This window comes from Diceros bicornis, chromosome 9 (assembly GCF_020826845.1).
Source record: "Diceros bicornis minor isolate mBicDic1 chromosome 9, mDicBic1.mat.cur, whole genome shotgun sequence".
NCBI classification, from domain to species: Eukaryota; Metazoa; Chordata; class Mammalia; order Perissodactyla; family Rhinocerotidae; genus Diceros; species Diceros bicornis.
The window spans coordinates 18,777,530-18,805,182 of NC_080748.1; the positions used below are offsets into that span (position 1 = coordinate 18,777,530).

At 39.0% G+C, this 27,653-nt stretch overlaps 1 protein-coding gene across 1 annotated transcript in view; it reads right to left on the reverse strand.

Annotated features, from left to right (window-relative positions):
- CCDC169 (coiled-coil domain containing 169) overlaps window positions 1–20,118 on the reverse strand; it is a 52,228-nt gene extending 32,110 nt beyond the window's left edge. Inside the window, exons 1-4 of the mRNA XM_058548572.1 lie at window positions 19,913–20,118; window positions 18,291–18,370; window positions 4,892–5,002; window positions 4,768–4,809 (exon numbers count right to left, since the gene is read on the reverse strand). Of these exons, the coding sequence (XP_058404555.1) occupies window positions 4,768–4,809; window positions 4,892–5,002; window positions 18,291–18,370; window positions 19,913–19,995 (316 nt within the window). The 5' untranslated portion in view covers window positions 19,996–20,118. The remainder of the gene's footprint in view (window positions 1–4,767; window positions 4,810–4,891; window positions 5,003–18,290; window positions 18,371–19,912) is intronic.
- Window positions 20,119–27,653: the final 7,535 nt, after the last annotated feature.

Genomic DNA, 27,653 nt, shown 5'->3' on the forward strand with positions numbered 1-27,653 from the left:
TAGAGAGACTTTATCATTATTTAAAAATTTAAAAATGTACATATTTCATCATACTCTAAGTATATGTATGCTAGAGCAGTGATTCTCAAACTTTGGTGTGTATCCAAATTATCTGGAGAGATAATACAGAACACAGAGGTGGCAAGCTGGTTAAAGAACAGGGCCTGGCCTTTGTGTGTGTATGAGGTTCCCGAGGTGAGTCTGTTGCCTACCAAACTTGTAGACCACTGCCCCAAAGCAAAGGTCAGCAAATTATTTCAGCCTGAAGACCAAATCCAGCTGCGGCCTGTTTTTGTAAGCCAAGATTTGTTCAAATACAGCCCCATGTGTTCATTTAGGTATTGTCTGTGGCTCCTTTCACACTACAACGGCAGAGTTGAGAAGCTGCAACAGAGCTAGTATGGCCTGTGAGGCCAAAAATATTTACTATCTAGCCTTCTACAGAAAAGTTAGCCAACCCCAGAGGAACGCTTTGTACCAGGAGACATGTATAAGGATGTTCCCTATGGCAATGTTTGTCATGGTGAGATTTTGAAAAATCCTCAACATACATAAAGAGGGGAATAAATAAATAAATTAGGATATATACATATAATGGAAGACTATATAGCAGATAAAATTCATTAGATCTTTAAGTATTAACATGGATAGAATAAAAAAACAAATAAAAGAATGATATAGGGCCGGCCTCATGGCTTAGCGGTTAAGCGCGCGTGCTCTGCTGCTGGCGGCCCAGGTTCAGATCCCGGGTGCGTACCGACGCACCGCTTCTCCGGCCATGCTGAGGCCGTGTCCCACATACAGCAACTAGAAGGATATGCAGCTATGACATACAACTATCTACTGGGGCTTTGGGGGAATAAAATAAATAAATTAATAAAATTATTAAAAAAAACAAAAAGAATGATATGTACAGTATAATACTTTTATTTGCATTTTTAGACACAACATATGTAGAAAGGTATTTAAAAATAAACTGGAATGATGTATACCAAATCCATGATAGTCTTGCCTATAAAGAGGAAGTAAACGGAAGCATACAGGGAGAGGAACAAAACGGACCTCAACTCTGTCTATAAATCGTTTTCATTAAAACATTGAAGTCAAAAAGTGACAAAAATCTGAAGATTTGCTAATACTAGAATATATTGTTTGCCATATTATTCTTTGTGGGTTTGGTTTTATTTAAAATTAAAAACAGAAATAACCTAAAATATTCAACTATAGGGAAAAGTAATTGAACATTAATAATCCAATGCAATGGGATATAATATAGCCCTTAAAAATGTACCTGAAGAAAACATAAGAAATAATTGATTTAATTCTCCATGATTAGTATAGAATACAAAATTGTCCATGAAGTAAGGTTACAATTACATATTTTTTTAAAGTGCAGTCGTTTGTTTGTTCTTTTTTTTTTTGGCTGATTTATTTATTGACCTGTTCTTTTTAATCAATATATATGCACATAAAAATTTACTAAAAATGAAGTCAGTGATATGTTTGACTTAATATTATTTTTCTTTGTCTTTTATTTTCCAAGTAATATTAAATAAATACATATTACTTTAAAATAAAATGGTATTCATTTTAAATGACTTTATGGCAGATAGCACTAATTGCATCCATTCTCCCCTTCTTCCTACTGTGCTCAGTAAAACACTACATTTCTCAGCCTTTCTTGCAAATACAGGGGGCCATCTGATACAGTTCTAACCAATGAGATGCAAAGGGAGATTGCTGGGTGCAGCACATTGGAAAGCTCTTTGAAAGGAAGCAGATTTGACTAGTCTTCACCTTTGCCCTTTGCCCTTCTGCTACTTCTTTCTTTGAATGGGAATGTGAAGCAGGTGAGAAGAGGAAGCAGCCATCTTGTGAGCATAGAGACAAAAGCCGCTCATTAAAGGATGGCAGAGCGAAAGTCGGGAGGAGCCCGGATTCCTGAGGGCGTTACAGAGCCCCTGCGCCACCCTGCACTGCATCCCTCCAACTTTCTGTCACATGAAAGGAAACAACAGCTTACTTGTTTACGCCTTTCTCTCACAGGCAGCGAAATGTAACCCTTAACTGTTGGTTTCATCTGGCTAAAATTAGATTTTAACTAATTTTACCACTGAAAGGTACTTTAACGGTGATCTAATCATACTACCTTCAGATAAGAAAAGTAATCTTCAAAAAGGCTGAAGGCTTGAAGCTAGTCTGTATCAGAACAAGGACGAGAACCTCACTCTCACTTAAGTGAATAGTTTTTTCTAAAATATTAAAATCTAGTCCACTTTAGTGATCCAGGTTGAAAATAACTTAACATTTCATATTTCTTTTTCAATTTCATAACATTTTCAAATATTACACATACTTTGGTTAAAAATTAGTGTTCATCCCTTTTGTTGCCCACTAGCAAACCTGTAATCTGAAGTTACTCAAAATTAGTATTCAAACTATCTGACATCAATTTCTTAAGTATGTCTGTATAGGTTACTCCCAAAGACTATACAATCTACAACAAGGATAAAGAATTCAGTAAATTTACAAACAGGGTTTGAATTTATACTCTATCCCACAAAAACAACTAATTTAAGTCCTAGAAAACCAGAAGTGTTTGCATTACACAAATAGTACATGTCTCAGTTTCACGAATACTTTTATATAAAGAATAAGACAATACATCTTTTGTCCTTGGATGAGAGAGATTTCTTGACTGCATATGGGATTCTTGGATCCTAGTACTTTTTGCTCAGTAGGTGGCAGCTTCCATCACCAAGTCCCTGGCTAGATTCTTCACCCCTGCTGTTCCGAAAAACCCTCCTGGATTCCACTGTGTAAGAAAACCCAAACACTCATGCAGGGCATCTGCCCAGAGAATGGAGAGGACCAGTTCCTCAAGAGCCTGAACTTTCATTATCTTTCCTTTCTTCCTGGTATGTGGCCCCACTCTTAGTTCTTCTATTTCTTTAGTCCTTTACTGAAGAGAAATTTAATACTTTGCCTCCAGATCTAAACCTCTTAGAGAACCACATTTTCTTCAAAAATAACACAAACTCATCAAAGGAAATAAATATATTTTTTGCCAACATGAACATGTTACAGAGCCTGAGGTGACAGAAAACTGACTAAATGCTTCTTAGATCTACTATAAAGTATTTTACTGTGTCACACCAGCACTGAGGCCAGTGATACTCAATTTCTTCAGCTAGGACTGGGGGTGGGTTATCTAGAAGGAAGCAGCCAGAATGTTTTATATTCTGTAGGTAGTATTTTATATTCTATAGGTAGTATTAAAATTCTACCCATATTAAGAAACATTAAGCTTAAAATAGCCCTTGCAGCAATTTCTAAATACCACAAGATGGGGATATGACTCCATGGCAGATGAAAAAAACTACAATTTTTCAATTAAAAAACAAAACAAAATAAATGTTATTTTCCTGACTTTCCGCACATAGAAATAAAGGTGTTTCTGGGTTGAAAATAAAAAATAACAAAGAGGTGTGGAAAAAGGCTTATTTCTTCCCCTGATTCATTATTAACAAAAATACAAGATCTTTCTATATCTTTCACTGAAGATTTGCAGTTATTCAAAAAGCAATCTCCAAAAACGCTCTGGTTCTCAGGACCTGTGAATACAGCAGTCAGCTTAGTGCTCTACCTACAGCTGGTAAACAACACGTTATTTCTGATAAGCAGGAGAGAAGGGCTGTTGGCGCAGCATGGTGTAGTCAAATGGGCAAAGGTTTTTTTAGAGGGAGAGAATCTGGCTCTATATTTCCAGACGGCGTGCTTCTGAGCAAATCCCTGAATCTCTTTAAGCTTAGTGTCACATGTATCAAAAGGAATAATATTAAATTTTATCTCACGAGGTTGTTGGAAGCTGAGATAATGAACATGAAATTAATTTGCATACTATATACATTTAATTAAGGACAAATTATTATTATTAGTGTAATGTTAAGTCCTGCCAATTTAACTATTGAATTTTCATTTTCATATAAAGTACATTTTATTTTTTATAAGATTTCCAGGTTTTTGTGAGTATTCTTGAAATAAAAATTCAGCAAGAGTTCTGAGGAAAAGGCTATTTCTAAGCATGTTCTGGACCCAGTATAAGTAATGCTTTGAGCCTTCTCTACATTTGAAAAGATAAATATTTGAATGACTACAAAACAAATGAATGTGCCTTGTATAGTATAAAACATATAAATTTAACTAACTTATCAGGGATTAAAATTAACTCTCAAAGGAGGAAAAATATAACTAGGACAACCAAAAGAAAAAGTAAGTGGAGTGGCCCAATGAGGTTTCATATTATAGGGAAAATTTATGGGTTCTCTGTTGTTGGATTTTATACATATTATACGTGTGTGTGTATGTGAATGTATGTGTGTGCATATATGCATATGTGTGTATATGTATTCCAGAGGAACTAGAATGGAAATGTTTTTAGATAGGTATAAGACACGTATTTGTGTGTTAAATAGTTTCCTTTGGGTTGCAAGGAATAGACACACTCTATTTCCACCCAGCCTGACTATTAAGATTCTTTTTATTCCACTTTGCACCTGAGAGAGGATCTCTGCCCAGATTTATAATGGGGAGATTTAAGGTGAAGGCCTTGTTACAGGATTCCTCACATCCTAGGAAGAGCTCCACTGAACAAATATTTTATTTGGACCTTGCCACAGTCTTTAAACTTTTGTTTGGAACCTCTCTGGGGAAAGAATGTACATACTTTCCTTTAATTATTCTTTTTGTTTACCCATCTTTTACTTACCACTGGCATTTGTTCATACACACGAATAGAAGATAGTATATCTACAATAAAGCAAATATGAAGAATTGATATTTCATCAGTTTTAACTTAACATATAAAACATATATATAGTTCCTTCTGTACCTGAAGGGTTTCCACGGAGTTTTTCCATTTTCTCTTTGAGATAAACAATTTGCTTTCGCAGTTGATCATTCAGTTCAAGCTGTGTCTCATATCGAGTTTTCCACTCACCACCTAAGTGCAGAGGGGGGAAAATCAAGATCACCTCACCACCTCTCATTTATTCATTAAAATAACATGAATCAGTTCAATCTTACTCTGCTACTGTACTTGATTTTATTAGCAATACCGATGAACTAGAGGGAACTGATTTTTCAGTGTGCGTTTCTATGTTAGACAGGCTCTTTCAGAGCACAGAGACTGGACTCACAGTTGGATTACCACACAGGCAGACCTCACTGACTTCTGTGATTCCTGGACTCCCTTACTCCCTACCTTCTTCTGTTCTTTCTTTCCTTGCGTATCTTTATAAGGAATTCTATTAGGGGGAATATCAGGAACATGTCTCTTTCCTTGGAACTTGAAATATCCGTATATAACAACCCAAACAGCACTAGCCTCCTATTCAATGTCAAGTTTATTTTTTTTCCTTTGCAAAAGAATTCTGAAGTCCGTTTAATTACTACCACTTACATGTTTGCTATGTGTAAAGTATACAATACTTTACATATATTAGCTAACTTAACAGTCGTTTTAAAAAACTTAATTACCCATTTTACAGATGAGGAAACCAAGTCTCAGAGATGTTAAATAACATTCTTAAGATGACAGAGCTAATAAATGGGGGAACTGGGGTTTCACCCCTGTTTTATCTAACTTGAAAGCCTATCCTCTTACCACTATGCTATGATAACACTGTTTACATTGGGCTACTTATTCAGGCATCTTCTCTTATCCTTAAGCGTGTTTCTTTTACTAAACCTCTTTGGCTATTAAGGCCAAAACATGTGTCCTATTGCTCTAAGAGAGGAAGAAAATACAGCCTAAAATTAAAATATCATTTTCAGATTCAAGTCCCCAAGCTAATTTTTTTGAGTCTTGAAAATCACACTTTGTAGAGAGAAAAAAGATGGCTTATTTCTAAACTTTAAATGTTCTTTACATATATAGGTGACTTCTGCTACATAACAGTTGATGGAGGAGTCTAAGCAGAAAGAGTATTAGCCCTCACCACTGCCAACCTCTTTGACCTGCCACATGTCTCCTTACCCCCCTCATCTCTAAGTGAACAGAGTCTACCAAAGAAAGGGGCAGGACTACCCTCTCCAAGGGAAGTTGAAAGTCATTAATCCAAATGCTTTAGGGAAGAAGAAGAAAGGAGAAGCTCTGAGGGACTGAACATTTATCTGAAAGATACCACTAAGCCCAAATAGAGAGAATTATCTTTATAACTGGCTAGCTGAAGTGTCTTTGTAATCAGACTCCTTTCTCCACCATGGGAATGGGGGCTTCAAGCAAGACGAGAACAGTTACCAAAAAACTAGGAATCCAATTTATTTTTAGCACATCTGAGTGTAGTTTACGTTTGACCCTATTTTACTTTAAAATATTATTAATCTAAAGATCATCAAATATGGATAAGCCTAACAGTATACTATGATGTAGTAATGTTAGTGAGTACAGGGCCTTGGAGGTAATGATGTCAATATTCGTGTTCCCCAATGTAGTGAACTGATCTCCAACGTATACACTCAAAACCCAAACTCCAACGTGTAATTCCTTCAATGTACACAGACAGCTCTGGATTGCAGAGGACAAAAAAACAAAGAGAAAAGCATATGGACTGTTGAATTAAAGGAGAAAATTTTAAACAGTAGCATCTATAGACAATGGGAAGAAGATAGTCTTATGTAGCTGCAGGTGTGCATTGTGACTTTCACGGGGCCCTAGGCACTTTTACCTTCGTGGACCCCTTCCTCCATAAAAAAATATTTAAAATTCTATTTTACTACTGTGTTAATCTAAAGACAAATATAGTCCAGGCTGGATCATATCCATTTTTTCCTTCTGATTTTAAAAGAAATTAAAACATTTCACGGGCCCCTAAAAGTATCATGGGTCCTTCATAATGTGCCTGCTGTGCCTAATAGATAAGTCAGCCGGAGGCAGCTGGGAAACGAGCATAACTAGTTCCGGGTCAACTTTCCTAATAAAGAATACAAACTAATCAGTACAGAGCACAGAATAAACTCTTGTTAAGCTATCTAGGCTATGGGCAATCATTGAGACTGGTTTCCAGAGTTAATTTGGAATACCTTTGTTTGACGTTTTTGCAAATAGTTCATATCTACATCTAATCTATCCTACCTGTACTAATTATTACCACATTGTCCAAGTTGACATGAGTATGCATTCATTGCTGTTTTGATCTTACTATGAGGAGGGATACACATAAAACAAAAGAATCTACTTTAGAAAAATCTTAAGAGACCTTAACTAACTGGGCCCAACTGATCAGTTGCTGTTGTTGAACTGTGAAAAAAAGACAAGATAGAGCTATCAAACAGCTAAATCAATACTGTTGACTTGTTTCAGGTCACTTATGTCCCTAACCCTTGTAAGATAATGTGTACGCTTTAATTAATTAATTAATATTCAATTGCATAAAAATTAAGACTATATAAATTACCAAAATCCACAGCCATCACTGATTTATATGGCTAATACCAAAGTAAATGTGCTGGAATTTCTAACTCCTTAGCAAGTGGATGGAGGCCCACAAAACTGGAGATTAATCATTTTTTTTCACAAAATAGCATTGGCTCCCAGAAATCAGGTCAATTTATCAACTGTTTTCTTTTTCTAAAAAAGGACCACACTAGGTTTTACTTTCCCTATGACACTTTGTTCTATGATAACCCAAAAGTAGTGAAAATTCTAAGGTTTGTAATTTTTGCATCGTTCTTCATCTGTCTTTAAAATGCAATAATGTTTAAATTATGTTTTCAATTGGAAATAAGATTGGCAGTTAAAAATACTGTAGTGAGTTTTTGGAATAATCTTGATACGTAGGGAAGTCCAGAGCCATCTGAAACCAATCCAAGTAAGAGATGTGGTGCTGTCTCTGAGTCAGCCACAATAAACTTGACACCAAAAAAGATGATCCCTGACCTTGAGCACAACAGCAGCTAACCTTTCAAAGTCTAAGATACAGTGATAGTAAGCCATTATTTAAAATATAGATTATGAGGATAAAAATTTAGCAGAAACATTTGTGTCTGTTGGGGGAAAAATACTCTAAGCAATAACTCCATGAAACCATTCCTCCCGTAGTAACTCTAAAAACAAACAAAAAATCAAGCACTGTACTTTTTTAAAGGAAAAATCAAATTGCTTTGCAATCTCAAAGAGAGATCTTGGCTAAAATCAGTACCATGAAAAGCAAAATCAAACCCAAAATTGAAAAATTCTAGAAGTTTGATTCATGGTCAGTCTTATGAATTGACCTTGGAAGGGGAAGTTCATTAAGCAAGAGAAAACTAGGTGGAGTCCTATCTTTTAGATATGGATTCTTTTTTTTTTTGCCAAAGTGAGATAGCATATTAACAACAACAAACAAAAGAACAAAGCCCCACTGAATAATAATGCCAAATAATACATTTTAAAATGTTAAAAAGAATACATTTAAATTGGTTGAAACTTGATCCTACGTGGACTTTAATAACTCAATCATGTTTAATTGTGTTATTCACTATATTTATAATGATTACAATGATGAAGTTCTGTTAATTTGAAAAGATTTTGTAAAATAAGAAAATGTTAACAAGGAAAGGAAAAAGCCTAATATGTGGCACTGTACTAGGCACTAGGGCTACAAAAATAAAATAAACACCGTCCCTGCTGTCAAATCAGCAGTAGGACAAGTGTGCAGGGAAAGACAAGTAGCCAGAACATTTGAGAAAAAATTTGGTTAAGTGGATGCTATGGAACACACAGGACATCCAATCAGGAAGGTGGCAGAAGGGAATGAGAGATGGGAAGATCAAGATTGAACGGGGTCAGGCAATGCTGCTGGGGGAAATGACACCTGTTTCAAACCAGAGAAGGTGAGAAAGGATATTCAAACAGCGAGAACAGCATGAAAAAAAATGCCAATGTGTCAAAAAAGGAGGGGACACAATGGTGCAAATAGTATCTCTTATGGGTAAATTTGGCCCCCACCAAATTTTCAGAAGACTTAATGAGGAAAAAATCCCCAAGGTAGGACTAGTGGTTTTGAGTCATGTCTCCACCAATTACTAGCTTATTTATGTGATCTTGAGCAAGTTACCTTTTCTGTGCCTCAATTTCTCATCTGTAAAATAAGGATAATTAAAGTTCCTACATTATAGGATATTGGGAGTATTAATTAAAACATGTAAAATGCTTAGGACAGTGCAGGACACACAGAAAATGCTATAAAAGTTAGTTGTTGTCATTATCATTTTCATCATCGTCATCATCATCATAAGAAATTGACTGCAAAATTGCTTTCCAAAAGGATAGTGCTGCACTGCTACCAGTAATGTACAATGTTCCCATTTCACTTAAAAAAAAAAAAAAATCCCAGGGCCGGCCTGGCGGCGCAGTGGTTAAGTGCGTGTGCTCCGCTGCAGCGGCCGGGTTCGGCAGGGGTTTGCAAGTTTGGATCCCAGGCTCTGACCGACGCACCGCTTGTCAATCCATGCTGTGGTGGCATCCCATATAAAGTAGAGGAAGAAGGGCGTGGATATTAGCCCAGGGCCAATCTTCCTCAGTGAAAAAGAGGAGAATTGGCATCGGATGTTAGCTCAGGACTGATCTTCCTCACAAAAAAAAATACAGTTACTTAGCATAATAAAGATTAAATAAATTAATAATCTCTACTTAAAAAAAATCTCTACTTCTTCAATAGGCAACAAATTGTATCTGTTTTAATTCAATTCAAATTACCTTGACTAAAAGAATAAGTTGGATATTTTTCCATGCTCATCAATTGTCTCTATGTCCCACTCATATTTATCTAGTACTGGGAACTCAGTGTTTTCTAACAGAATTGCAGAGAATATAGATGTAGTGAAAATATAGACCTTTTGTCCATCATCTTGGCTACTAATATCTTTCCCAGATTGCTGTTTGACCTCTCATATTGGTCTTTTTTTTTTTTAATCAAAGGTAAACTATTTTTTCTGAAGTCAAACCTAAATACATTTTCCTCCGTGATTTCTTTTATTGTTCTTAAAGACCTTCTTTATATATAAACAGATATATATTCATCTATATTTTCTTGTTTAATTTTTTTCATATTTAACTCTATAATCCCTCTGGAAGGTTTTATTTTTTTTTTTTTATAATTTTATTTATTTATTTATTTTTCCCCCCAAAGCCCCAGTAGATAGTTGTATGTCATAGTTGCACATCCTTCTAGTTGCTGTATGTGGGACGCGGCCTCAGCATGGTCGGAGAAGCGGTGCGTCGGTGCACGCCCGGGATCCAAACCCGGTCCGCCAGCAGCGGAGTGCTCGCACTTAACCACTAAGCCATGGGGCTGGCCCTGGAAGGTTTTAGAATTAAGTATAGAGTGAAGATCTAAAGGAATTTTGTTTTCTAAATATTATACCAATTTTCCAAACAGAACTTATTGAATAATTCATCACTTCTCCTTTAGCTCCTTTAAAAGTTCATGTGATGACACAAATTCCAATAAAACATTATGAGTAATTGGCTCCTTGGTTTCAGTTCTCTTCCCAGAAGCTCTTTTCCAAACCTCGGTAGGCAGGCTAAAATTCTTATTTCTTGGTGGTGATAAGAGGGGCAGATAGTAATTAGAAAGTGACAGCTTTATGATTGTTATGGACTGAATGTTTGTGTCCCCCTAAAATTCATATGTTGAAGACTGAACCCTCATATGAGTTTATTTAGAGGTAGGGCCTATGAGGAAGTGATAAAGGTTAAACCAGGTCATAAGAGTAGGGTCCTGATTCTATAGGGCTGGTGCCCTTATAAGAGAAGGAAGAGACACCAGAGCTCGCTCTCTCTGCCGTGTGAGAACACAATGAGAAGGTGGCCTCTGCAAGACAGGAAGCAGGCACTCACTAGGAACCAAATCAGCCGGCACCATCATCTTAGATTTCCCCGCCTCCAGAACTATGAGAAAATAAGTTTCTGTTGTTTAAGTCACCCAATCTATGGCATTTTTTTATGGCAGCCTGAGCAGACTAAAACAATGATCATTTGCTACTTTCCTACTTCAACATATGGTGCAGATTTTGTTTGTAATAATCTATTTCCCACAGTCTCATAAATGAAAATGGTTTTCTCCTCTTTTTCGTAGATAACTGAAAGACTAACTGAAAAGATTTTTTAAAAAATTAACTTAACAATAACCTGGCCCTGCATTTCACAGCATTATAACATGGTTTTGATAAACTAGAATCTGGTTTTTTTTTTCTATCTGATATGGGCTGAGTTGTGCCCCACCTCTCCCTCCCCCTAAATTCGTATGTTGAAGTCCTAGACCCCAGTGCTCAGAATGTGACTGTATTTAGAGATAGGGCCTTTAAAGAGGTAATGAAGGTAAAACGAGGTCATAATGGTTGGCCCTAATCAAATAATGACTGGTCTCCTTATAAGAAAAAGAGATCTGGACACAAACACGTATAGAAGGAAAACCACGTGAAGACACGGGAAGAAGATGGCCTGCTACAAGCCAAGGAGAGAGGCCTCAGAAGAAACCAACCCAGCCAATATCTTGATCTTGGACTTCTAGTCTCCAGAACTGTGAGAAATTAAGTTTCTATGGTTTAACCCACCCTGTCAGTGGTACTTTGTTATGGAAGCTGTAGCAAACTAATACACTATCTATTCTGTTCTATTGATTTGTTTCCAGTTTTAATGATTATAGCTTTATTACATCTTGTAGAGTCCCATCCCCTCACAATTTCTTATTAATTATCCCTGTCTATTTATTAATCCAGTTACTTTAGAATAAATTATTCAAGTTAAGAAAAAACATCTGTGTGTTTTAATAAAAATTACATATCGATAAATTAATTTGATGAGAATGAGTATATTTATAATATCCACTTCTCCCATATAGGAAAAGTATATGTCCCTCTTATTAAAATCTTAATAACGGGGGCCCGCCCGGTGGCGCAAGTGGTTAAGTGCGCACCCTCCGCTGCAGCCGGTTCGGGTCGGGGCGTGCACCGACGCACTGCTTGGCAAGCCATGCTGTGGCGGCGTCCCATATAAAGTGGTGGAAGATGGGTATGGATGTTAGCCCACGGCCAGTCTTCCTCAGCAAAAAAAGAGGAGGATTGGCAGATGTTAGCTCAGGGCCGATTCTCCTCACACACACACACACAAAAACAAAAAAAACTTAATAATGAAGATAGTAAGAATCTCTACATATTACATATTTATTCCTCAAACAACGCTATGGGTTATGTATTTTCACCTATTTACAGACAGGGAAATTGAGACCAAGAGGACTTTAAGTAAATTATTCAAAGTTACACATTTAAATTCCACAGTTAAGTTTTAAGCCCTGGGGCCTTCTGATTCTAAGGCCTATGCTCTTTATATAGGCTAACTTCTAGCATTTTTTTCTCTTTCTGGTATAGGTTCTCAGATACTCAGAGACTTGAGCAGAGCCGAAGCTGTTACATATTAACTCACATAATGTCCCTCCAGTAGAAATTTCCCGAAATAAGAAATAAACTTAAGAATTTAGCTCATTAACTTTATAAGAAGGGTCACAGTGACTTTTTTTGGTGTTCGGTGTGTCACCCACCAATAAGATTCTCAGCAGCTCAGCAAAGTACGTGCCAAGGCTGCAAACTTTCCCAATTTCATTTTATTGTGGAGTTTCTCTCAGGTATGAAATCTCTTATGTTGAATAAGGTGAGAATTCTGGCTGAACTATTATTACTCCTTATAGGATAGTCTTCTGTGATCTCTTCAGATAGGTCCTGAACATTTCTTATCAAGAATATTGTCAGATATTTTATGATTTGGACCGGAATTGTGGGTGTGATCATTTAAAACCCCTATTTTCTAACTAGTTATTGCTGGTGCTTTTTTTTTTAAATAAACATTTCTTCCATTATTGTATCCACCCATTTTCTAATTCTTTACTAATATACTAGTTTTTCAATTGATACTCTGGAAAGTTCCAGATATCAAATTATAAAATCTGAAAAATTATAATAACTTTGTCATCCTAATAGCTCTAACTCTTATTTCTGTTTCATATTTTATTGCTTGACTACAACTTTCAAAACATTATTAAATTTCAGTGTTGGCAGCAGGCACATTTTTTCCCCAGGAATGGGAATGCCTCTGATGTTTCATCATTAAGTATTATGCCAGTTTGAGATAAATAGGAGTATTCTTTGTTTTAAAATAAGGGACACAAATTGAATTTTATCAAAACATTTTTTAGCATTTAACAAGTTAAAAAAATGTTTGATTTATTAATATATGAATTAATAGCCAAAGGGGTTTGGGGAGAGAAACCAGCCTATAAATGAAGACTCAAAGTAACTCAAAAGAGGTCCAGGACGGAGATGTAAATTTGTGTGTTGTCAATGTACTAAGGTATTTAATACCATATGACCAGAAAAGATCACCTAAGTAGTGAGTGCATTTATAGAAGAAAAATCAGAGGACTGAGCACTGGGGCACTACAAGTTTTTAGAAATCAGGAAGATGAAGAGAATGAGGAGTACCACTAGGTATGAAGAAAACCAAGAGCATGTGGTGTCCCAGAAGCCAAGGGAGCAAAGGGTTTCAAGGACGAGGGTGATCAATTGTGGCAATGCTGCTAAGTAAGTTAAGGCCTGAGAATTGACTTTGGATTTAGCAAACTGGAAGGCACTGGTGACCTCGACAAGAGCAGTTTTAGTTGATTAGAGGCAAAACTTCTAATTGGAGTGAGTTCAAGAGTGAATGAGACAATCAGGCTTGTGCTGGGCAAATACAGCCCATTTCTATCCCTAGACAAGCAAATGTCACAGACGCTCAATAAACTGAAGTTCTATTCTCTACACGAAAAAAAATGAGAAGCAAACATAAGCTTAACAGATGGAAAGAAGTAAAGGCTATGAGTGCGGGATTTGACGCCAGAATGCTTGGATTCAAATTCCAGATCTGTCACTCACCACCTCTGTAGCCTTGAGAAAGCCATTTAGAACCCCTCTGAGTCGCAGTTTTTTCATCTGCAGGGGTAATAATACTTTTTTCCGAGGGTTGTTGTGAGGTTTCCATTTTTTAAAATGCACTTAAAGCTCTACACAAATACTCTTCTTACTTTTTAAAAAAGTCTCCTGAACATCTTCTTTCCTGTTCTTTGTTTGGTGGTTGAGCTTTAAGATAATGAAATTCAGATTTAATTAAAACATAAACCACTTTTTCTGTATATAGTTCCCTACAAATCATAAAGGGCTTCAAGTGGCCACTATGGAAATGCAAAGCTCCTTGAAGTTGGTTGTGTTTTCCTAAAAATTAATCCAGTTACAAGCCAGATAGATTAAACAAGAAACAGAAAAGAGTAGAAATAGAAAACTACTCTTTTGAAGAGTTTTGCTGTACATGGAGCAGTCAAAAGGGATGACAGTAGAAAGGGAAATGTGGGGCTAAAGGAGGTTTGTGATTTGTTTTCTAGATAAAATAAATTCAGCATGTTTGTATGCTGTTGGGAATGATCCAGTGGAGCAGGAAAAACAGATGGCTCAGAAAAGACTGAGGACAATCGCTGGAGTGATATCCTTGAGTAGGTGAGAGCAGATGGGATCTACTGCACAAGTGGAGGGGTTAACTTTAGATAAGATTAAGGACAGAACATGAAGAGGAACAGGAGGGTAGGAGGAGGATGTGCAAAGATGCAGGTGGGTGGGTAGCCTTCTTGGTAGAAACATGTGGAAATCCTCTTCTGATTGCTTCTCTTTTCTCTTTGAAAGAGGAAGGTAAGCTATTAGCTGAGAATGAAAATGAGGAGAAAGGTGGTAGAGATTTGGGGAAAGAGTGGGAAGTGTGAAGGAATTACAGAAACAGATGTACCCATAGCTGTTACTTGTGCATGTATTTCTTTTGTAATGTTTAAACAACAATAAATTTATTTTAAACCTCCTTTAATATTGCCCCATTGCCTTCAGGATAAATACAAATTTATTAGCATCATATTAAAGACTATTCTTCATTTGTCTTTTTCATAAACCTTAATCTCATTTCCTGTCACATTCTCATTACAATATAGGTTCCATCTTTATCAATTACTTAAGGGTTCTCCTCAAATGGCATTATGTTTAATGCTCCCTGTGGCAGACTGCCTTTTCCAAAGATGACTGCAATATCGTATCTCATCCCATATGTTCTTCTGTAATGTGACCTTGACAAGTAGAGTTCACTTCTCCATCCTCTTGAATCTGTGACTGTTTTGACCAATAGAATATAGTGGAAATGACAGTGTGTCAGTTCTGGGAGTAGTCCTTAACTAGCCTGGCAGTTTCTGTCACTTGTGCCTTTTGGAATGCTTGCTCTCAGGATACATCCTCTTGGAACCCAGGCACCAAGCTGTGAGAAGCAAAAACTACATGAGCCATGTGTAGGCATTTATGATAGGCAGTCCCAGCTAGGCTCCCAGCCAAGAGCCAGCATCAGATACCAGCCATGTGAGTCATCCTGGAATGTTCAGGCCGTTGAACCTTCAGATGACTGAGCCCCAGACAACATCTGACTGCAATACATGAGAGATCCCAATTAAGAACCTCCCAGGCAACCCAGTCAACCCACAGAATTGTGGGAGAGAATTTGTTATTTCAGCCCCTAAGCTAGAGGGTGGTTTGCTATGCAGTGGTAGATAACCAGAACTGTTGAGTGCTGACGTGGTAGACAGCAGTTGTCATAGCACTAGTGGTAGTGGTAAACAGGTGATCTAGGATGGAATCATGGCTCTGCCACTCCCTGGCTATGTGACCTTAGCAAGTTATTTCAATTCCTGAATTTCATTTTTCCATAAACGGGAATAATAATCACCACCTCACCTGACACAGTTCCTGGCCTTAGTTAATGTTAAGGAAAGGGTAAACGTTTCTGTCCTTTACCTTGGGAAAGGAAAGAACTTTCTCACTTACCATTTTACCTTTTCTCTTTATACCAACATTCCAGCTCCTCCCCATGAGAAGAGTTGTTGATAATACAACTTGTTGGGCTTAGATTTTACTAGTGGGTATAGTTATTGCACTGCATGTGTATCTACGAGCATGACCTGGATTGTCTGTAACTAGATAGATGAAGAAATCCCAGCTAGCCTTGCCAGTGCAACTGCTTGGTAAGTGTACTCACAGTCTGCCCCCATAGAGCCAGTTATAACCAAGATATAGATATGGAGACATAGGAAGCTACTTTAGCCTTGGGACGAAGCAGTGTTCTCCAATCAAGCTTTAACAGAGCAGTGGGTACTTATGAAAAGCAGCATTTTATTTCTCATATGGTTACTAATCCTTTTTGTTCATGGCTTCCCAAACAGAAAAAGAGAGAAGAATAAATGTGTTTAAGAACCAAAGCCCACCCCCATAACCCTAATAAACTCCTACTGTTCCTTAGCATTGAGTTCAAGCTCTGCCTCCTCTGGAAAGGCTGTCTTGATGCCCTCATCCGAATTGTGTTAGGTTCCCCTTACCTGAGTTTCCATTTTTCCTTATGCAGAACTTATATCATTTCCTATATTCATATTTTTTTTTCTTTTTTTTTTTTTGAGGAAGATCAGCCCTGAGCTAACATCCATGCCAATCCTCCTCTTTTTGCTGAGGAAGACCAGCCCTGAGCTAACATCTATTGCCAATCCTCCTCCTCTTTTCCCTTTTTCTCCCCAAAGCCCCAATAGATAGATAGTTGTATGTCATAGTTGCACATCCTTCTAGTTGCTGTATGTGGGACGCCGCCTCAGCATGGCCGGACAAGCGGTGCGTCGGTGCACGTCCGGGATCCGAACCCAGGCCACCAGTAGTGGAGCACGCGCACTTAACCACTAAGCCGTGGGGCTGGCCCCTCTTATATTCATATTTTGGTTTGACATATTTTTTTTTGTAATTTTTTTTTTATTTATTTATTTTTCCCCCAAAGCCCCAGTAGATAGTTGTATGTCATAGTTGCACATCCTTCTAGTTGCTGTATGTGGGACACGGCCTCAGCACGGCCAGAGAAGTGGTGCATCGGTGCGCGCCCGGGATCCGAACCCGGGCCGCCAGCAGCGGAGCGCGCGCACTTAACCGCTAAGCCACGGGGCCGGCCCGTAGTTTGACATATTTAATTTAGTTTCTCCCAATAGTCAAGGAACCTCTTTGGAACAGAGAAAAGAAAGGTCTTCCATTCAAAGTGTTGACATATGGCAAGACTTCAATCAATATCTTTGGAATGAATTAACATCTTGCATACCTTATACATTTTAAGGATATATGGGGGTGTGTGTGTGTTTGTGCAACACTTGCTCCCCCCCCCCCACACACACATTCTTCCAACACAAACAAATAGCCAAAACCTAGATAAGGATTTTAAAGTTATACCCCAAAATCCAGAAGTTAAGATATGAAGGATACGACTTAAATAGAAAAGCTGTGATATTTTATTTACTAAGGAAATAATGTATTGATGTCATGTAACTAAGGTTTAGCTAATTGATAAATGAACATTTTGGGTTTTTTTTGTTTTTCTTTTTGTGAGGAAGATCAGCCCTGAGCTAACATTCATGCTAATCCTCCTCTTTTTTTTTTTTTTTTTTTTGTGAGGAGATCAGCCCTGAGCTAACATCCGCCAATCCTCCTCTTTTTTTGCTGAGGAAGACGGCCCTGGGCTAACATCGGTGCCTATCTTCCTCCACTTTATATGGGACGCCGCCACAGCATGGCTCACCAAGCAGTGCGTCGGTGCGCGCCCGGGATCCGAACCAGCGAACCCCAGGCCGCCGCAGCGGAGCGCGCGCACTTAACCGCTTGCGCCACCGGGCCGGCCCCTAATCCTCCTCTTTTTGCTGAGGAAGACCAGCTCTGAGCTAACATCTATTGCCAATCCTCCTCCTTTTTTTTGTTTTCCCCAAAGCCCCAGTAGATAGTTGTATGTCATAGTTGGACATCCTTCTAGTTGTTGTACGTGGGACGCTGCCTCAGCATGGCCGGAGAGGCGGTGGGTCGGTGCGCGCCCGGGATCCGAACTCAGGCCGCCGGTAGCGGAGCACACGCACTTAACTGCTAAGCCACGGGGCCGGCCCCGATAAATGAACATTTTGAACTCATAAGTAGGTAAATAATTAGAGAGTAACACCTATGACACTCTGAAATATCAGTTTTAAACGCCTCCATAATAAATTATTATTAATGCTGCCCAAAAGTAATACTGAAATCTTGGTACTATTATTCCATACATGTAGTTTAATGCACTATAGGTATCTTGGTAAAATGAACAATAATTATACAGGAGTCACATATAAAAATATTTACTTATATACCTTCATCGTCAGTATTGAGTTTGGCTTCCAGTTCCGCTATCTTGTGTCTTACTTCAAGTACTGAGAGTTGCACTAGATCCCTATTTTTAAAAATAATCTGTTAATTATGATTCAACTAAAAAATAACATGAGAAAAATAATACATACTAATCCACCTCTACTTCAAGAACAATTTATGAAACGTCACTTATTGAAGGCATGGTTGAGAATCAGGAATTAGACAAATAACGGCTTCCGATTACCCAGTTCCAGAAGGACGTTAATATGCACTAAAGCTCAAAGCTCCCCAGGCAACCACTAGAAACCCTTTACTTTTAACTTTAAATATGATCCCAAGAATCTGGTTGTCTTTGTTTCTCAAAGCCCAGCAAATGAGCCGTAAATTATTATAGACAGGAATAGCCAGGGCAACAGGTAACAACTGACAACCTTGAAAGAAAGAAGAAAAAAGAAACGCTAACTTAAAAAAATACCCACCCCCAATAGCATTCCAGATATTATCTGCTTAGAATATCAGAAAATAGCACATTAATTATCAAAATATGATGATGACAGAATCATTTATTCAATACATATTTTTGAATGCCTATTATGTTCAAGGCGTTGTGCTAAGTGCTGAAGATACTACAATGAATAAGTGAATAGAATAACAGCAGTAGCAGCAGCTAACTTCCACTGAATTACTACAGGCCAATGTGCTTTATACACATTTGACCCAATCCTGGCCACAACCACACAGGGTATGAGAAAATGATTTGTACACCAATCTTGGAGTGGAGAAAACTGAGGCTTAAAGAGGTTCATTAACTTGCCCAAGATCAGGTAGTTACTCTGTGATAAGAGCTGGGATGTGACTTAATGCAGGATTTCTTTACCAAGTACTTGGCTCTTATCCTCTACTGCCTCAGGGAATACAGAACCTGTCCTCTGAATGATTATAGTTTACTACAAGACCAAGAAATAACCAAGCAATTAAAATAGTGTGATTGGAGCTACAACAGAGGAAAGCACAGGAAGCTATAGGGACAGACAGCAGAGTCTAATTCTCATGGGGCCTGCCGGTGGGGCTGCGGTATCTTAAAAAAATGTTATCTTAAAACGTATTGTACTAAAATGTTATGTATCTTAAAATATTTCAAAGATTTAATACAAAGCACTAATACTATTCTAAAAAGCATATAGGCAGGACATCATTTTTACAAAACGTCACCATTTGTTAAGTTCTAAAGGGATGAAAGAGAAGCATATTTAAACGAAACCTTTGGAATTTGAAACAGAAAACCTAAATTTAATGGTACATCAAGACCAAACACATATTTTAGCATTATGTATATGCACACAATAAACTCCACTTGATCTGCTCCTAAAGGCAGCACACCCTACCTCAAATCCTGTCTATAATACCAAATGCCTGATTAATCAGAGGCAAATGAATCAATCTTTCCTATAAAACACTGTTTTCAGACGTCGCCAGATCTGCCGGGTATTAACCACACAGCCGGCGTCGCATCACTCGGCGGCTTCAGCCCTGCACGGCAGGCGCGCACTGGCGCGGCCCTCGGGCGGCGCGGACGCGGACCCCACACCAGGCGCGGCAGCCCGCGCGCCGCCCGCCAACTCACTTCCTGTGGATTTCTTTCAGTAACTGCTGTTTAAGGCGCTCTGCGCTTACACCCTCGAAGGTGTCGCCCCTTCCTTCCTCCATAGTGTCAGATCAGAGACTTCCCACGCCTTTCCCCTCACACGGCTTAGAACACAAGAACCTGAAGGAACACCCAGAGGCCGGGAAGGAGAAAGCATTGTCACGAGCCATCACCATGGCGAACGGAGTCACAGTCGCCGGCTCCCGGCGCCTCGCGATGACGTCACAGGGCGTCGTCCGGGGGTCAGGGGAGGGCCATCCGGGCGGGTAGGGGCGGCAGGCCGGCGGGGCCTCCGAGTGCGGCGAAAACGGGAGGAGGGCTTTCTAGCCCAGGAGCAGGTCGTCGAGAACAGCGCCTCGCAAGTCCCGAAGGCTGCTGTCTATTCCTTTTTCCAAACTGGTGGAGGGGGCAAGCCTTGCTCAGGATGGCGAGGGGTGACGTGCACGGGCTGCATGGCGGAGTGTAAGGGGGTCTAGAACTGCTGGCGTTTGTAGCTTTCTTAAACACTGACCCATGCCCCAGTGTTCGCTTGACTCTTAGCGGTTGTTAGGGAAACACTGAATCCAAGAATGGCCGTGCCTTTCTTTGCTTCAGCTTGCCGCGCACCGGAGGCTCGGGTTAGGAGCTATGAGGAGTAACAGACTTTAGGAAGGCACTGCCTGAACTCTGAGTCTGAGTTTCCAGTCCAGATTGTTCTGTTTTTGAGTTCAGGCAAATCTGGGGACTGTCCACTATAACTTGAAATTTAATGTTTATATTTGTAATAGTAAGTTTTGCATTCCACTCCTGATATGTCTGTGCTTTAGTATCATCCTTGACTCCCATCTGTCTTTTTTTTTTTTAAAGATTTTATTTATTCATTTTTCTCCCCCCAAAGCCCCAGTAGATAGCTGTATGTCATAGGTTCACATCCTTCTAGTTGCTGTACGTGGGACTCGGCCTTGGGTTGGACGGAGAAGTGGTGCCTTGGGTCGTGCCCGGGATCCGAACCCAGGCCGCCAGCATCAGAGCGCGCGCACTTAACCGCTAAGCCACGGAGCCAGCCCCATCTATCTTTGAGTAGAAAGATGAGCTTCCTTTACCTTTTATTTCTTTGGTATGTTTTCCATACCCTGAATCAATTTGAGAAGTGTGAGCATGGGACCATGTTTTCTGACAGATATTAGCACAAGTAGTCTGTCTGGTGAAGAATTCCTTTATTCTGTTTACTGTTTCATCTTTAGTGCTGAGAAGAGTGACCCCTAGCAGTGATCACTAAATATGTGTTGGTCATATGCCTGTGGATGGAAACTCTTTCAAAGATTAAATTAAAAAACATAGGGCTGGCCCCCTGGCTTAGGGGTCAAGTGCATGCGCTCCGCTACTGGCGGCAGGGGTTTGACCGGGTCGCAGGGAGGCACCACTTCTCTGGCCATGCTGAGGCTGCGTCCCACATACAGCAACTGGAAGGATGTGCAACTATGACATACAACTATCTACTGGGGCTTTGGGGGAAAAAAAGGAGGAGGATTGGCAATAGATGTTGGCTCAGAGCAGGTCTTCCTCAGCAAAAAGAGGAGGATTAGCATGGATGTTAGCTCAGGGCTGATCTTCCTCACCAAAAAAAAAACATAAAAAGCACATTTGGTTAATGCTTGTTTCATATGGTTGCTGCTTACCAACATATTTTTGGAAAACTGATAATTTATGGGAAAAATTTTAGATACAGCAAAAATTTGGGACCTATGGTTGCTATACTTAGTTTGTATAAAATAAACCGTAGAGTGGTTCGCAAGACAGATTCTGGAGCTAAGGAAAGTCTTCAATTAGAAAGTGGGTTTTGAAAGAGAGAAGGGAGATTCTGGAAGTTAGGAGACTCTCGGTACTGGGGGAGGTTTTAAGCATGGGAACAGTTTAGAATTGAACTGTTTGGAACATAAATGTAGTAGCACATGAGACTGATAGTGTGTTTAATGTCCAAAAGAACCCAGATTTGTAGGCAAAAGATAATTTGAAGTATTTGGAAGAATCAGTTCAATTAACAGTAATTGAGGATTTATTGTGTTTATAGTGATGTGTAAGAGATGCTAAATATGTTCACTGCTTTCAAACTCCCTACAGTTTAATTGAAAAGAGAAGCACAATACAAAAGAATTCTTGTATGTCAGTAAGTCATGTGGTACGGCAAATCTCGTACTCCCACTTTTGTGCTCAGCCTGGGGCAGGTTGTGGGGAGCAAGGGGCTGGTCTCCTCTTAGACACTCACCAGTGTCTATTCTCTGCTTTGGTGGCTTCCTTGCGTCTTCCTCAGCCAGAGTTCTTAGTTCTTCTCTCCCATAGGCTGAAAAGGTGGGGGTGGGAGTGGGCTGAGGATGGTACAGGGATAATCATGTATTATATAATCTTCCAAATCTTTCTGATTTACACCTAAACCATAGCCTCTGGAATATCAAAAGCCAAGAATTGATGTTTTTGTTCTCTGGTTTCTTTGTAGAACTCCCTGCTCCTTTGGGTTAGGAGGGTCAAGAATCCTCTCCACCTCTAATGTTACTTACTTCCAGATCACTACTCTTCCATCCTCCTGTAAAAACCCACTCTGATATGCATGCCTTCTTGGTGTAATACCATCTACTTCTCCTTGCTCACCCAGACTTAACAGTCACTCCTTGTCTACTGACTTTGACAACAAAAGTGGCCTTTCCACAGTATGTTTCACCTATAACTTTGCCCTTCAATTCGCAATTTGAATCATCACTTTAATCTCCACTCCACTTGCATAGCTATACTCTGAATCCTGTCATCAGAATGGCTTTAGCTCAGAAACCTTTAATTCAAAAACTACTGTGTACCAAAGCCTCTTTTCTTTCAGCTCCCAACTCAGTTACTCCTTACATAGCAATGTTGTATTAACTAGGGATATCTCCCTAAAGTGGAGCTTCTTCAACATGCAAATACTGAGACCCAATCCCTTATCTTAGAGATTTTGCTTCTTTGATAGCACACTCAAACACTTCTTCGCTCTTCAGCTGGCTTTCAGATTTGTCTTCTAAATTTGAATAGATTGGGACTAGGGCTGAGGGTAGGGGAGGGGGGTGGTGTAGAGAACACTTTCCCCCACTAGTCACTGTTTCCTTCAATGAACAGCCTCCAGGGTGATCAAACTGTTTCTTCACATGACAACTTTTTGCATAGAATACATTTAAAGACATTATTTGGGGTTTCTTTTTTTCATCTGATCTATGTTCTTAAATTCATCTTTCTGGATCTTTAAAATAGATTATGAATAGAAAAAAATGTTTGAAGAAAAACAAGCTATTCAGAAATCAAAGAAATGTTCTCTTTTAAGCATTTCTGTTGCTAAACTAAATACAAAACAGCAAAATCCATTAAGAAGTCTGTTTAAAAACACCTAGTCTTGAGTTTGGCAAGAACAGACCAGAGAACTAGTTTCTGTTTGAGCAGTGCATTATTTATCAGACTTACCTGAAAAGTGGAATACAAAATTATTTCTGGCTAACAAGCCTTAAGCCTGGCTTTTCTTAGCTTACCCTAAAACACCTATGAAGAACAGAGAAAAAGACAAAAGTTCACACTGTCACCAAAATCTAGGACTGATGATCTATGCTAATATCTTGGGAAATATTCTACCAACTATCGAGCCAATGGAATTGTAATACAAAAATACTAAGCATTGTCGAAGCAAAATAACCAATAACCATTCTATAGATGAGAGAAATAAGGTGAGTTTTACTTGAGCCAGAGTGAGGATTATAACCCTGGGAAGGGCTTAGAAAGTGTTCCAGAGAAGCATGGTTTTCAGTACAGTCTTATATCTTTTTGAAACAACATACATTAAACACACCCAGCATACATTTTCATCAAAATTTGAAAGAGGTATTTGACTGCAAATTAGCAGGTCAACATGACCCTGATGTCGGGAAAGGGACTAATCCAGGCCTTATCCATAGGGTGTTACCATTAGGGCTTAGGAAGGGAAGTATGAATTCTTAACAGTACATTCTGGGGCCAGCTCTGTGGCATAATGGTTAAGTTCACGCACTCTGCTTTGGTGGCCCAGGGTTCCTGGGTTCAGATCCCAGGCAGAGACCTACACCACTCATCAAACCATGCTGTGGCAGCAACCCACATACAAAAAAAAAAAGAGAGGAAGATTGGCACATATATTAGCTCAGGGACAATCTTCCTCACCAAAAAAAATTTAAAAATAAAGACTTTCCAAAAAAAAGAGAGTGCATTCTTTAATGGTTAAGCAGATGTACAAGGTATGTTTGATAGGCCATAAGTCAGGCTTTTTAGTTCGAGCTGAATCCTTTTTGAACCCGAATAGTTACCCCATATACCTCAATATGTGAAAATCTCTTGTCAGTGTTAAGGAGTTGGAATCAGAGGAAATCTATCATTGTCCTTCCCTATCTACCTATTTAAGAAAGACAAGACGACTGGCCTAACAATCACTCTGTGTAGGTCTCTCCTTTTTGAGGCTAGTGTGTGACCTCTTCTTTCATACTGTTCTCTTTGATCTTGGAAAAGTTAACCTCTCCATACCTCAGTTTCCCTATTCTACAAAATGAAGATCGTAATAGTATACACCTCATAGGAATGTTGTGAGGCTAAAATGAGTTAATCTATGTAAAAGCACTTAGAACATTGCTGGTTCACTATAAAAAAATAGCTATCATTATTTCTATAGCTAGCCTGGAGGCACTCCCAGAAAACTACCCAGTACTGCATGGGGAAGGAACAGTCTGTAGAGGCAAAGTGAAAAAAGCCCTGGTAGCAGCAAATATTGAGAACTGTTTTCCATAGACTATGCTCTATCTGTTGAGTCTCAAACGGCTAAGCAGAGCTAGGTAAAGGCCTCTAGATAATGCAAACTGGGCCAAAAAGCTGTGATGGTTAATTTTATGTCAGCTGCGCCACAGGTGTCCAGACATTTGGCCAAATATAGACATGCACCACATGACATTTCTGTCAAGGACAAACCGCATATCCCACGGTGGTCCCATAAGATTAGTACCATACAGCCTAGGCACATAGCAGGCTATACCATTTAGGTTTGCGTAAGTACACTTTACGACATTCGCAGAATGATGAAATCGCCTACCCACTCATTTCTCAGAAATATATCCTCATCTTAAGCAACAACCAGGACTGTATTATTCTGGGTGTGTCCATGAGGGTGTTTCTGGATGAGATTAACATTTGAATCAGGAGACTGAGTAAAGCAGATTGCTGCCCCTAAAGTGGGTGGACCTCATCCAATCAATGGAAGACCTGAATAAACAAAAAGGCTAAGAGGGAATTCCTCCTGCCTGGTTGCTTTAGTTGGCTATATTGCTCTTTTCTGGCCTTTGGATTCAGACTGAATCGGACTCTTCTTGGGTCTTGAGCCTGTGGGCTTTCAGAGTGGAACTTATACCATTGGCTCTCCTGGTTCTCAGGCCTTCAGACTTGGACTGGAATAACACACCAGCTCTCCTGAGTCTCTAGCTCACTGACTGCAGATCTTGGAACTTCTCAGCCTCCATAATTCTATGAGTCAATTCCTTATAATAAATCTCTTTATCTATCTATCTCCCCTATTGGTTCTGCTTCTCTGGAGAACTCTAATATGGAAACTATACTTATCAAAATTTTGTCTAGCTGTTAATATGAGATGGCAACCCAGAACCAAGTGAACAGAGCAGAATGAAATGAAATGGACAACTAGATACCTGTTGACAAATTCAATTTTGCTGACCTCTGGTCAGCAGTAACTTTTTTGTTTTTTTGTGAGGAGGACTGGCCCAGAGCTAACATCTGATGCCAATCCTCCTCTTTTTGCTGAGAAAGATTGGCCCTGGGCTAACATTCGTGCCCATCTTCCTCTACTCTATATGGGACGCCGACACAGCATGGCTTGACAAGCGGTGCATTTTTGGTGCGCACCCGGGATCCGAAGCTGGGAACCCCAGGCCACCGCAGCAGAGCGCATGCACTTAACTGCTCTGCCACCAGGCCGGCCCCTGAAGTAACTTTTTAAACTTTAGGTTCCACTATCTGTCATTCCATTTCTTAAACCTAAATAAGGCAAAGACTGACTGGAAGCTCTTTACCAATTCAATTTTATTTCCTTTTAACAACTAGTACATTATCCTTGGTCTTAGGGGAAGGCTCCACCAATTCTGTGTTCCCAAAATACAAGCCTGTGAACACATGTGAGGCCAAGTAATTCAGACACAGTTTATCCACAAAGTACACTCTTTAGACAGTTTCAAATAAAGTCTAATAAACTAAGTAGCCATTAGTGATAACAGTTCAATACAGGGTTGACATAAGGGAAGCCATATTGTAGAGAGGAAACCATATTGTGACTTGGAATAACCTCTAACTTGGGACTTTATGGCCCCTCTTAGCTGCCATAAATTGATAACTTTGTTCTTTTGAGTTCCTTAGGAATGTGATGACCTCTGGGCAGAAAGTCTATGCTGATAGCCATCATCAATGACAACTGAAAGATCAGGGTACAGGGCGTTGCTCCAGTCTCTGATGCATATCAAGTACAACAAAAGACTATCAGGAACTAAGACCACATGGATGCCCCTACGCTGAGACCAGATGCCTCCACCCAGTAATCAGATGGATGCCCCACCCTGGGACCAGATGCCTCCCCCACTTGGAGACCAGCCCTCTATATAACTGGCCTGTATTCTTTGTTCTGGAAGATGGTTCTTTGAGACTTTAGTCGGCCATCTTCCCCCTTGCTAGCAAGCTGTAATAAACTGACCTTTCTTTTCCACCATCTTGCCTCTTAACGATTGGCCTTTGTCTCAGGGCGAGAAGATCGTGCCCTTTGTGCAGTAACATTAGAAGGTCAGAAATATCAGAACAGACAACAGCTATGAAAACCAATCTTTTAAAACCAGTAAACAAAAATAAAATGCCACTGGTATTTACTTACATATTTGTAGTTTGTAAGTCTGTGAATGTTCTGTCTTCTGCCAAAGCAGAAACTGTTATGCCCACCCACCATGGATTAAGCTTAAAGTCTTCACATTCTTTACCTTGATTATGAATAGAACCTTTTCTTTCTAATAATTTATTAGCTTTTTAATACATAAAATTCCAATAACTGAATCTCAAAAGAAAAATATATTTACCACCCATAAGCTCAATTCTGTTTATACTTTAGTTTTTACAAAATTTTATCCTTTTGGAAAAACTTACAGAAGCACATGTGGTAAAATGATTTCTTAAACTACTTTTTTGTCTAACAAAGCTGATAATAATCACTTCAGATTTTAATACCAGTCATATTCCCAAATTTCCTAGGCTCCTAATGGATCAATACCAGTCTAAATCCAGAAGACTTAAAAATCTATTTGTATTCATTTAAAATCAAAAACACCATCCCATTTCCTAACAAAGAGGTAATAAGCTACCAAATAATTTTATAGAACCTCGTTTAATTTTTCATGATTAGTCTATTCCCGTTTTGAAAAAGTCTTTTAAATGTTATCTGAGAATTCTTGCAGATTAGGATTACAGTTTTTGTTTAGTTTACACACTGAAAATTCTCACAAGCACCTAAAAAAAATCCACAATTCGTGCAAAAAGAAGACAGTATTTTAAGTCATTCTGTCCCAGAAAAAAAGTAGAACTAAGGTTACTAAATGCCAAATTTTATGTACATATACAATAATTTCCTACTTTGCTTTCCGAAAGACAGCAAATACAAAAA